The sequence below is a fragment of the Anabrus simplex genome, chromosome 12 (genome assembly GCF_040414725.1).
Source record: "Anabrus simplex isolate iqAnaSimp1 chromosome 12, ASM4041472v1, whole genome shotgun sequence".
NCBI lineage: Eukaryota > Metazoa > Arthropoda > Insecta > Orthoptera > Tettigoniidae > Anabrus > Anabrus simplex.
Window position 1 is genome coordinate 75040661 of NC_090276.1, and position 13726 is coordinate 75054386.

At 41.1% G+C, this 13726-nt stretch overlaps 1 protein-coding gene across 3 annotated transcripts in view; it reads left to right on the forward strand.

Annotated features, from left to right (window-relative positions):
• The first annotated feature begins 5594 nt into the window (after positions 1–5594).
• Positions 5595–13726, forward strand: part of RhoGAP68F (Rho GTPase activating protein at 68F) — a 91367-nt gene continuing 83235 nt past the window's right edge. For 2 of the 3 annotated variants that reach the window (XM_067156414.2, XM_067156412.2), the window contains exons 1-2: positions 5595–5789; positions 6063–6176. In XM_067156414.2, the coding sequence (XP_067012515.1) occupies positions 5741–5789; positions 6063–6176 (163 nt within the window). In that variant the 5' untranslated portion in view covers positions 5595–5740. The remainder of the gene's footprint in view (positions 5790–6062; positions 6177–13726) is intronic. The other variant, XM_067156413.2, reaches the window with a different exon arrangement.

The window sequence follows — 13726 nt, forward strand, 5'->3', positions numbered from 1 at the left end:
GGTATTGACATTTACACTGATGGATCCAAAACTAAACAGGGAGTAGGAGCTGCACTCTTTGTTTTCAACACCTTTGTTACTGAGCATTATCACTTACCATAAAGTTTCTCCATCTACTCCGCTGAATTATTCGCGATACATCAAGCGTTAATTTATATAAAAAACCACTCCTTTCCGAAGACAACCATATATACCGATGATTTAAGCGTGTTACAATCACTAACGTCCAGTAAATCATCACTTAATTGGTACCTGTACAATGTCAAACATCTTATTTATCAACATGAACAATCTAGAGTGTCCTTAACTTTAGTATGTACCCCTGGACATTCTGGAATCATAGGTAATGAACAAGCGGATACTGCAGCAAAATACGCAGCCCATATTCAGACAGACCCTATTAATGTAGGCATTCCCCCCACGGACTATTATAACCTTCTCAAGGACTCAGCCAGGCATGCTTGGCAACAGGAATGGTGTAACTCTGGCCGACATAAAGGAAAATTTTATTATCAACTTCAACCTCACATACCTACTAAGTCTTGGTACACACAAGGTTCATACACTAGACGACACATTACCAACATAATCCGGTTACGCTTAGCCCACAATATAAATATCACTTTCACCTCACCACCCTACCGCACTGCATATGTGGGGATCGAGATGGTGACATTAACCACCTACTTTTCAAATGTCCTTTTTATTCTTCCGCACGGAGATTATTTTTCGAACGATTAGCACGCATAAACACCCCTTTCGCAACCAGTGTTTCTTGTATATTGCTTGACTCCGCCCCTGTAATGATTCAGATAATCAATCGTTTTCTTGATGACTACCGCCTAATGTTGTAAGCATTACAATTGCATCTGTACCCTTGTAAGGTAATGGCTCCAGCTTCCACTTGTATTTTGTATATATACATGCATCTCTTGAATGGGATAACGTTCTTCTTCTTCTACTTCTTCTTCGTGAAATGATTTTGGGCTCCTTATTTATTAATTTTTGCCCAGTCAATATTCTTATGTAGTTGACAAGAACTATATAGACACCTAACCATACTGAGCACTGAATAAAAACACTCGACAATATATACAATTTACACTTGATAAACTCATATAGCGGGAAGAATAATTAAAGCAAGTGCTAAAACTTCGTATAGAAGGTAGAAAGGCAGGTTCAGGGAAGCAGGAGGAGATGAATGATGAGATATACAATCGAACACAAAGGAATCCAGGAACATGTCTACTCACCAAAACAACAAGACCAATGAAGTCATGATGTAGAATCTAGTTATAGAGTTAGGTTAGTGTCATCAAGAAACGTGGTAATTAATGAAATGACGTCAGGTGTCAAATTATAAAGTAAGCAAGATATGCTAGAATGCAAAGGAATTTTATTCTGAACAAGGTGATGTAAAAAACGGAATCTAGCTGAACGATATAAAGAACAATTGAAAAAGATATGGTTAGCATCTGCGTCGGGAGAACCACATACACAAAGTGAGTGAGTTGACAGGTGAAATTTATATTTATACACTGGTGTAAGCGCATGATATATCTAAGACGGATGATAGTATTGATGTGTCGTCTGGAATACTGACCTGATACGAACCAGGGTTGTTGGGGTATGAGATCTGACTCAGTGATGTGAATATGTTACTGCCACCGAAAAGTCTGTGAGTGAATATCGATACTTCAATGTTTTTAGACCGAGTGGACTGTGTTTTAATGTGTCTATTGTTTAAAAATTATGTGTTAGTGACTGGGCGACACGACAAGAGTCCATACATTTCCAGAAGAAGAAGAAGGAGAAGAAGACAACCACATTAATCATGTATGCGGACGAAAAATCGTAGGCTCGACCAACCAATAAGAGATTCAGGAAACCTTGATGGAACTTGAGACATGGGTAGAGAAAAACCATATTTCAATCAATATGCAGAAAACACATCAGATGATTTTCAGAAAGGGAGAATATCGCAAAACCACATACTGACTCTCCACAACAAACCACTAACGACAGTCAATAGGTTCAAATATTTGGGTGTATCCTTTCAAACGACAGCGAGCTCCTTTCGGTGTCACATCCAGGATAGTGCAGCAGAGGCCACGAATCCAATATGCAGGGTAAGGAACATTGCAGCACTATCGCTGAAGACAGCCATGAGACTCTTTGATACGATGATATCTCCCATAGTTACCTACAGTCTGGAACTAATATGGAAAAACTGACCATGACTGACTTAGATCGCATAGAAAAGGTGAAAGCTCGTTTCCTAAAACATGCCCTCAGGGTGGGAAAATATGCGCCATCTAGACTTGTTTACTTACTTGCCAAGAATTTTTTTATGGAGGATCTAAGGCTACGTCTGCCTTCTCTTGAGGCATCCAACAAACTACTGAAACGTAGGAGGACGAAGAGAACAGAGGTAGGTATTGACTTCTATGGAACATCAGCGATGATCGACCGCAACTGGACAAACCGAACCAAGAGCAAAGACATACCGTTACGGTACTGGCCATTCATGAATTTCATTATAAGATTTTTGAGAATAAGCTATTTCATTCGCCGAACGAAAGGTGTGTGTGCGAATTATGCAGACAGAGATGTACCGTACCGTGTATCACATAACAGTATGTCAGATGAGGACAGAGTCTTTGTCTGATTACAGCAGTTAAAACTAATCCCTGTTGGGAAGATCATTTTCATTTTATGATGTTTGTTTATTGTATTCTGAATTAGGTCTCCATGATGTTCAATTATGTTTGGTTTGTAGCTAATGCTCTTTCGAGTGTACCTTAGTGACATATTGTCTGACCATCCAACCATACCTTACATCACAGCCTGCACGGTAGGTATGGTTACACTTCCGTCATACATTTTGTCGCGTCACGTTACACAAATTTTCGAATCATGCCCCCCCCCCGCCAGTCATAAGACATAGCCTAATTATATCAGTACAAAACAGAAACTCGTTCAATCAATATTCTCAGTCTTCTTGCATGACACAAATACGCGATCGTGCACGGAATAAAAAGCTTCGTAATGTGTGCTGGAGTATAATGTGAGGATTACTTGGACGGCTCACCGCATGAACATGTCGATTCTGAACTCACTTGAGATAGAAGTTCGTCTATCGTGTAAGGTCTCTCTGCGGATCGTACGCTACTTTGCAGGTATAATGCGGCGAGAAGGTAGTCTTCGAAAGTTGATTGTTGGGGGCAAAATCCAAGGAACCAGACCATGAGGACGAATACGATCGACATGGAGTATGGCCCGTTAACGAGTTCTCTCCGAGTAACCACAATGGAAGGCCTTTTATACAGGAGGGCGGTAGAGTATGTTTCTTCCGCTAGATGACTGAATTACAGTAGTCAAAACGCCTCAGTCGTGAGGCAATCGAATAAGAAGAATATAATTAGCAGTGGTGAAATTTTGCGTACTGTGCTGGTGTAGTAGTTTCCATTGTTTCTGAAAATGACGAGCTGTTGTTTGTCCAACTCTTGTCCCGTTTCCCTACTGGGTCGGGTTTGACCAGATGCCCTTCCTGATGTCAACCTGATCAGAGGAGTTAATGAGATGAAATGAATGACGTGATATATGATAGTCGGTAGGGAGTGAACCCCGGTGCCGGCACATAGCCTACACCTGTCGAATGGCACCAAGGGGTCTGATGAAGGCTTAACGTCCCCATCCGACGGACGAATCACCATTAACAGCGTCATATGCCCTCACTTCATATAAGCACTGCGGAGAGGTGTGGAATTTAATCCAGGCTTTTGGAACGCAATCTAGTGATTTGAAATTGTATACCACCCTGACTAACATTCTGCTGGTGAAAATTTTTCGACTAACGGGACTCGAACCGGCTAGCCTCGGTGTCAGACCGTTTAGATTTCAGCGCCTTAACGATCATGGCCACAAGGCGGGCGTTTCTAAAAATTGACGAGCATGCTTCAAAAATGCCTAACAAGGAAATAATAAAACCCTGTGAAACTGACAAAATAACTTGGGCTTTATTTTGATTATTTATGCATCGGAGGGAGAAGGGAGTACAGTAGTTTGGGTTGATCAAAGTAGGTACATTGTTAACACTGTAAAATATATTGTCTTCATTTACTTTCTCCTAAAACGTCCACCTTACCTCTCCGTTCTATTCCTGTTAACAAAGTTTCTCTTATATTTATTTTTCCTAGAATTGCCACTGCACCCAAGAAGATGTAATCGAATTGATGAAGAGTGGAAATAGTCAAGGAAATAGTATTCTTTTTACAACAAAAGAAACTACAAACAAAATGTCTTTCTGCTTCTAAATTCTCAACTTTCACTAACACACGTTGCGGCCATGTTCCACTGACATTCTGACGATCCCGTACGCCTTGACCTCTCCAGGGCAGTTTCAGTCTATCCACATGCCTCTTCGCACCTGGCTGTCCAGGTCGCTTGTACTATCTCGCTCGCAAAGGACAGGCCGCGCCATTCAACTTTGGTCCCTAACAGGGAGAACAGCGTGCTGGCCTTTGGTCTCAGGGATTCCGGGTTCGATTCCCGCCAGGGTCAAGAATTTTAACGATAATTGGTTAATTCCGCTGGCACGGGGGCTGGGCGTATGTGCCGTCATCATCAGGTGCAGATTTCCTTCGGGTGTCAAATCAGAAGACCTGCATTTGGCGAGCCGAACTTGTCCTCATTTCATTACGAACTGCCAGAACTTACGCTGCCTTTTTTGTGAAAGTCATTACTGGTACGGTACCGTTTATTTTGGCAGGATTTTCCATCTATTTGTGTAATACCAGGTAAGTATAGTAGTTTATGCTATCGTTGCTGACTTCAACTTTTGAAATTTTCCCGGTGTCGATATCTCTCCGTCCTCCCCGGAAGTGCGCTCTCACGAGTCACAACTTTCTACGGAAACTTGCACATACTTATAGTACGCGAACCTTTTCTTGTGCCCTAGTTCCCATTCTGGTCTATGGAGCTCAGGGCTCAAGAAAGTTTCGCGCGATATACATATGCATTTGAAGTTGAGGCTTTTCCGCGTCCAGTCTGCAAACCTTTGTGAATAAACTAAACGCCTCCAAACTCCTCTATTTTTAACTAGCTCTGTGGCCTAGTTTAGTTGCGCACATCTAATCATTAATTTATTAAAACTCGAGTCTTACAATCTTCGCCTCGGATACCCTCTACTTCTCTTTTACATACATTATCGACTCTATTATTCTCTTACGTAAGCTATCTTCCTCCTTTCGTCTCGCATAAATAATACTAACTCTATGCATAGCCACAACAACTAAATTTTTCTCCTTTTTTTTTTTCTGTTCACTTTTTCGATATCAAATGGGTCTGCAGAATTTAGTGACACAACACTATTTTCAAATCTTCCAATCATACAGGCAAGTAACGGGAAAATCACTTCGTGCCAACGACATGAAAGATCCTTCGAGCAAACTCTATACTCGGAGGAAATTCATAAAAACAAACATGAAGAGTGTTTTGTTGTTCAACGTGGTTTCCCTGTTGCACAAGATTAGTTCCCTAACGTATAGTTGGCAATGCTGAAATTGGTAACGTCATATCCGTAAGTAAAATTGGGTTAAATGTTCGGAATTTCGGATTGATATTGGAGTGACGTGTTTACATTTACGATTCAAAGAGCACATTGTAAAATGACCCTTAATTTGCACTTGTTGTACCACTGTATATGTGTGTGAGTTCCAAATCGTGATCAGTTATCATAATGGAAGCAGACTGTGAGCCCAGACCAAGTCCAACTCGTACAGTGACAGGTAGGGTGAGAAGTTGTATGTAATTTACTGTTGCCATTTATTTCAAATAATTATATTCTTTAGACTTTTACTTACTAGTGCAAAATTGAAATTCCTATCCTTATTCAGGGATTAAGTTTATGTTCTTGGTGCTTTATGCTATTTTGGATCTTGCAATGACATCAGTGAGGTTATGAACCATCTTTGTTTTCCCTGGATCTTTATTGTGCTACGTTATGCGTCCTTGTACAAATTGTATGTGTTTTGTCATGTGATATTTTCTGCTTTCTACAGCTTCACATAATGATCATGAGGATCCATATCCCAGTTTGTCTGACTACCATGATTATGAACCTAATTTGGAATTTGATGACACAGAACTACTGCAAACTGCAACAGTTACAAGTGGTAAGAGTGGCATGCCTGGCTAACTCTGCATTGCTACTCTGATCCTCTGCTGTTACTAACCGCATGCTTTAATCTTTTGGTGGTATTGTTCCTGCTTTTAAGAATTCTTTGTGTGTAGGTATTCTAATAACATTAGATGAAGTGGCTTTTTTTCTTCCACTAATTTTACCTAGTGTTATACCATCTGTGGATGTTTTCTTCTGAGGATTTGTTTGTTCTGAATATTCTTGTGAAGATTCTCTCCTCAGATAATTGAATTGCAATTTCTGTCAGTAGATATGTATCTTCCTGTACATGTTGTGGTAGTGCCATTTATTCACTATGTTCCTTTTGTTATGTGTTTCTAAATTAAATAATTGTTAATTGAGTTCCATCTGAAGTTTGCTGTGTTATGTATCTGTAGACTGATATGCTTGGTGATTAGACTAGATTAGATTTGTCTCCCCTGGAAAGATGAGAGATTTGGCTCTTCTTCCATTCAGCCAGATTGTTGTTTTTGCATCAGTAAATAGAAATTAAAAATAAATACACTACCTGACAAGAAAATGAAGCATTCAGAAGGAATGGTCAGATGTCAATGTAACTTCATAGACGTACATACCATTGACGGGTTTTTGAACGGTTAGAGTTGCAATTTTCTGTGACCGAGCAATCACTGGAGTGAATTAGTGTTGTTTGTGTTTATTGTTGTTACCAGGCCTGATGGGGTATAAAAGGGGCTTGAACAGCGTCAGATGTTGTGATCACTGTGAAGGACGCGGAGATGCTGCGTATTTTTGTGAGACAGCGTTATCAGCACCCAACAGAGTTAGAAATTGGCCTCATTGTGGGTCTTGTTTTTGCCGGCTGGTCGATTCTTGCATTATCCAGATTTGTGGGTCATTCAGATGTGACAACGGCCTGATGTTGGGCTGCATAATCAACTGAATTGTTTTCAACGATGAATCGCGGTTCTGCACTATCCTAGATGACCATCGCCTGCAAGTATGGTACCGACCTGGGGAGAGGTCTCATTTTTCTAATGTATTGAAGAGGCACAGTGGTATTACTCCTGGCATCATGGTGTGGGAAGCCATTGGATATGACTTTGTGTCATTGCTGGTTGTGATTGAGGGAACTCTGATGACACAAGGGTACATCACGGACATCCTGCGTCCTCATGTGTTACCTTTCATGCGACGGCATCGTGGTGCCATTTTTCAACAGGACAATGCTCGTCCACACACGCCACATGTGTCTATCATCTGTCTGCATGCTGTTGAGGTACTCCTGTGGCCAGCAAGATCCCCAGATCTGTCGCTGTAGAACGTGTGGGTCCAGCTCGGACGTCAACTCTGTCCCAGTGCCAGTATCCAGGATGTGAAGGACCAGTTACAACAGTTGTGAACCAGCTTGCCTCACAAGAGGCAGTGCACACATCTACGCCAGAGCGGGTGCAATGTTGTACTGCCAAGTTCTTTGTAAATTTACCTCGATTTTGTAATCATCAACCGAGCTCGATCGCTGCAGTCGCTTAAGTGAGGCCAGTATCCCGTATTCAGGAGATAGTGGGTTTGAACCCCACTGTCGGCTGTCCTGAAGATGGTTTCCCATTTTCACACCAGGCAAATGCTGGGGCTGTACCTTAATTAAGGCCACGGGCGCTTCCTTCTCACTCCGTCGCCATAAGACCTATTTGTGTTGCTGCGACGTAAAGCAACTGAAATAACATCGCATACCCTCTCAACATATGAAGTTTCATTTCCTCCCCTTCTGCGTGCTTCCATTTCTTTTGTCAGGCAGTGTAAAATTAAAATCGCTAATAGGTGTTCAAACCATACACATATTGTAATTATTATTTTTATAAATATTGTTTGAAATACTGTTGTAAAGGAGAGCGTTTATTTAGGTTTTTAAATAAGGAAAATGGTTTGTGTGATGATATTTAAAAAAAAGCAACGTAGAAACAACTTTTCAGATATAATTCTGTTACCATGTGTTTCTTGCAGGTAGTTTATAGATTTATTACTGAAAGTTAGTTTTGGCAGTCTGAAGAACCTAAGTTATAAATTAATTGAGTTGAAAACCTACAACCTGTTTTCCAGTCTTTGACCTGGTCAGGTTTGAAATGGATGAAGCCCCCATCTTGCGGCGAGGATAGGAATTGTGCCGGCTGCCGAGGCCTGTCGCACTCCTCTGGGGCAATGATTAACGACTGACGGATGAAATTGGAGTGTGTTGCTGGAATGAAAGATGACAGGGAAAACCGGAGTACCCAGAGCAATACTAATAAATGAAATAGTTGGCCCTAGTCTTGAAACAATATTTCGAAAGGAATAACTATCTGGTTCAGCATTTATTTAATTAGTTTTGTTTTATGAATGATTATGTTGATCATATTGATTTGTCCATGCACAAATCTCACATGGAGTGACCGGAATTTGAACCATGGAACCCGGCGGTGAGAGGCCGACATGCTGCCACCTGAGCCACGGAGGCTCCACTAACTGAGTTGAAATTGAAAAGAATTGGCTTCAGATAATATATATGTTCTGTATATATAAAAAAAGTACTCAAACATATTTGTAGTAACTATGTTGGCCTATTGAGGTTCATTTAAAGGGTAAACAGTTTAAAAAGAAATGCCATGCTTTGTGAGTGAATTTTTCTAATGAATAACGTGTAGACTACAGTAACACATGTACAGAAATGTTGATTTTGAGTATTTGCACCGAGCAAGTTGGCAGTCTTGAAGATGGTTTCCTGGGGTTTTGCATTTTACACCAGGCAGAGACAAAGATTGCTGCTTTCCCAATCCTTAGCCTTTCTTATCCTACTGTTGCATATGTTATACCACTTACAGATATGTAGGTATGTACAAGATGTATGAATGAACGAATGAGAGTCCACAGCCTGAAGGCTGGTTGGAACCTTGACAGTTCCACTGTCAGCTATAATACACATCATAGGCGTACAGGAGAAATGTGGAGTAAGGTAGTTTCCTCATTGCTTTCTTCACCAAGGCAGTAGTTATTGCACACCAGTCTTAAAAGCCGATTGTTCCATAATAATAAATTTGGAGCTTAATCTATAAGGAAAATAATTTATTGTACAGGAATATTTCCGAACACCATTATTGACAAAAGAACTTCCACTAGAACATAAAAACACACGCCTTGCGCACTTCACGACTGTCATCTGTTTTGAAACAAAACTTAAGGGAGGGCTGTCATGATACCAACCACTACAAACACATAACAGGATAGAAATCAAAATAGCCGGGCTGAGTGGCTCAGACGGTTAAGGCGCTGGCCTTCTAACCCCAACTTGGCAGGTTCGATCCTGGCTCAGTCCGGTGGTATTTGAAGGTGCTCAAATACGACAGCCCCGTGTCGGTAGATTTACTGGCACGTAAAAGAACTCCTGCGGGACTAAATTCCGGCACCTCGGCGTCTCTGAAGACCTTAAAAAGTAGTTAGTGGGACGTAAAACAAATAACATTATTATTATTAGAAATCAAAATTCTCTTAACACCGATTGATATATGCGGTACGCATCAATCAATCCCACGAGCGGCAATTTCATGTCTGTCACAGGGGCTGTCTGCACAAGGAATGGCGTTGCTAGCCTGCCTGGTGGCTATGATGGTTACATTTTGAGTCCCCGTGGTCTGACACTGCGGTTAGCCAGTTTGAGGCCTATTGTTGTAAAGAGTTTTCACCATCAGAATGGTGGCCAGCAGGGTAGCGGACATGGTTGTGTACAATTTCTAACCACTAAATTGAGTGCCAAAAGCCTGGATTCATTCCAAACCTCTCCGCAGTGCTCATATGGAGTGAGGGCATATGACGCTGTTAATGTTGATTCATCTGTCAGATGGGAAATTTAAGTTTTGAGCAGATGCCTTGGTGCATTCGACAGGAATAGGCATCGGGTTTTACCCTGTCCCTTTCTCTTATCATATATCACATCATTCTTTTCATTTCATTAACTCCTCTGCCACCGAGCTCGATAGCTGCAGTCGCTTAAGTGCCGCCAGTATCCAGTATTCGGGTGATAGTAGGTTTGAACCCCACTATCGGCAGCCCGGAAGATGGTTTTCCGTGGTTTCTCATTTTCACACCTGGCGAATGCTGGGGCTGTACCTTAATTAAGGCCACGGCCGCTTCCTTCCCACTCCTAGCTCTTTTCTGTCCCCTCGTCGCTATAAGACCTATCTGTGTCAGTGCGACGTAAAGCAACTAGCAAAAAAACAAAAACAAACAAACCTCCTCTGCCGACGTTGATGTCGTGGAGGACATCTGGTCATGAAATTTCGCTACAATGATTCGTCTTGCTTCATACCCAACCCCGTAGAGAAACGGGAAAAGAGTTTGACATGAATGGGAAAAGAAATGAGACAAATGGAAAGAATGCCTTGCAACAGCTGTCTTCAGGTTGTCTAACCTTGTACCTTTATTCATCTTTCATCATCTAACGTCTCTCTTATTTATCATACAGTTAATTAGGCAAGAACAAAACAAGAATGCAAAAATGAAATGATGATGTTATTAACAAAATATACAAATTCTCACGATCCGATCTTCATGCCCAGGTGAGCAGCTCTAAGGAGACGCATGGTGGGTAAAACTAGGGTCTAGCCCCTCACTGTAATTGGGGAAGGTCAATTATAAAACTCTTAGTGTATATTTCAGAAGTGTTCATTTTCACAAACCCATCCCTAGAAATATAATTACTTTTAATACCTAGGAGACATTGTCAGTATCTCTACCATCAGCAACCATTGCCATTTGTTGAAATTTATTAAATATGGTATCGCTCCCAGAATTGAACATCAGTAGATTTCACAACCAACTACCATTCAATAGAATCTTCAGAACAGTGTCTTTGCTGTTAGGGCAAGACTCCTTGTGAGAGACTCTGTTCTATGCACCAGTGGGTTATGTCACACCCACAACGTGCACAGATCCTCAAATTAAACAGTTGATAGCATTGTGTCGCAGTGTGTTAACAACAACAGATTATCTGTGTCCGCGCTGTGTTGCTGCTGTTGCAGCGCGTTCTAACACTGCACATGGAGGGACTATTGCCTTCATGGTGGGTAGAAGTTATTGAACCCCTGGATTCTCCAGTCTGGTAGTTGGGAGCGGATCAGGTTAATGATCCTTCATTGGCATCTGGAAAAGATCAAAACCACATACCCACATGCTAATAGAGTTAACTCACCCTTCGTTGTTTACTGGGGAGTTCTCACACTGAGCTTTCCAAGGTGGTCATCTGTGTGCGCTGGTTGTGGTGATTATTGTTTTAAGATGAAGTACAACTAGGCAACCATCCTCTATTAACACTAATCAGAGAGAAGAAATGGAAGGGATCTAACACTTCAAAAAGTGAAGGTATCGGCCAAAGAAAGACAAGGGCCACAAGAGGCGTAAAAATGAAAGATTCCCGAGGCGTCGAGTGCTCCAATACCGTCTGGGTTGGAAAAGAACAAAAGTTGACCATGGAAGGTCGATAAGATAGATGACGGTGAGGAGCCTGGCACAAGTAAGACTAGGACTCGGCTAAGGCAAAATTTGAAGCTTGCCAGGCTATCTGATGATATGGATATACACTGCAGAATCTGTCATAGTGCTGTGGCCATGTGACTTCGCAGGTGTGCTATTTACCGACTAACGAGCCCAAATTAGCACATTGGGGCAAAAATCTGCCAACAGGAATGAATTAGCCTGAAACCTTACAATGTTCAATAACAGATCCATCATATTGGTATTGTAAATTTACTCATTCAGGACAAATCAATCAGGTCCTCTAAGGGAATGGATATCTGTATCACATACCACTTAGCCAAGAAGCTCGTCTCCTTACTCCCAAGTTTTCCCAGCCCAAAGTTTGCAACATTTTCATAACACTACCCTTTTTGGTAATCACCGAGAACAAATTGCACTGCTTTCCAGTTCTGGAGTCTAGTGATCCTGGTTAGGATCCCATACAGCGGGAGAATCTCAACACCTAGGTACTTGCAGTGATCCCTGTGATGTACTTTCACTCCGTCAACACAGTAATTAACATCGAGAGGGTTTTTCCTATTGGTGAAACTTACAGACTGACATTGCACCCTGTTTACCATCATTCCATTTTCTCACTACATTGTTGAGGTCTTTTTGCAGTCCCTCACAATTCTGCAAGAAGTGTTCTCAGCAATTCCAGTTCTTTACTCATGTTTTGTAAAGAAAATATAAAGGTCCAATAAATAACAATGCCTTTCGGAGTTGCCCTCGTAATTGTTATAGGGTCGGATAATGTTTCACGTTGTCAAATTTTCGGAGTTCTCCCTTCTAGAAGTTTAGCCACCCTTTCAGTCCCTCCTTGTCCTGTCCAATACTCTTAATTTTCTGGGCTTTGTCTACATGTTACCAGAGAGGGGAAAATTATAATGTTGGTGTGCTCCGAACAGATGAGAGCTGGAAGTGGAATGTTAACTTAGCACCAAAAGCTATGGAATGCTTGTGCTTCATATGCAATCCGTAATTGCTATCCTTGAAGGTTTTCTAGTCCTCGCTCAGCTAGCAGCATTGAAATGTGGATTGCACTTTGACCACCCCACAGTCTTGTCATGCTAGTGTTGTGGTTTTCAGCAGCTCTATTGAAGTAACAATGTGCATCACATTCTCGGTATTAAGAGGTACAAGTATGATGCTTGTTAAATTCAAAAACTTTTATAGCAGAATAAAATATGAGATTACGAGGCATGTTTCATAACTAAGGAACATTTGAAAATAAGTCCACGACGAAATAGATTTTCAAACACCACATTTATTTATTTATTTATTTATTTATTTATTTATTTATTTATTTATTTATCTATTTATTTATTTATTTATTTAATTATTAGATACAGCCTATGGAGGGCCATTTTACACTAATAATAATAATAATAATAATAATAATAATAATAATAATAATAATAGGTTTATTTGTAGATTCTACATACTTTACTGTATTTTTCAATGTAGCCTCCACTTACCGTACCTTACAACTAAGTTTTGAATACCCTCCTCACAGAAACTTGCCACCTGCTCCGATAACCAAGAGTTCACGGCTGTTTTCATGATCTTGCGCTGGGACATAGTCTGTTTGGCCTTCGCCTTTACAGGCGAATGCTCTGTTGCTTCAATTCGTCCTCATATGCAAAACCCATGTTTCGTCTCCCGTTACGATCTGACTCAACATTGTCATCACCTTCTTTGGCATAACGAGTCAAAAACTTCATCGAACACTCAAATCTTCTGTTTTTATGGTCCTCCGTTAGGAGTTTAGGTACCCAACAGGAGCACATTTTCCTAAAGTTAAGATTTTCAGAAACGATTTTGTAAAGCACTGACCTAAACATGTCAGGAAAGGTGTTTGAGAGAGCTGTTATTGTGAAGTGTCTGTCCTCACGAATCTTCACTTCTACTGAAGCCACGAAATCGTCTGTGATCAGAGATGGGCAACCGGAGCGGGCCTCATCATGGACGTTGTCACGGCCATCTTTGAAGTCTTGTACCCACTTACGCACTTTGCTTTCA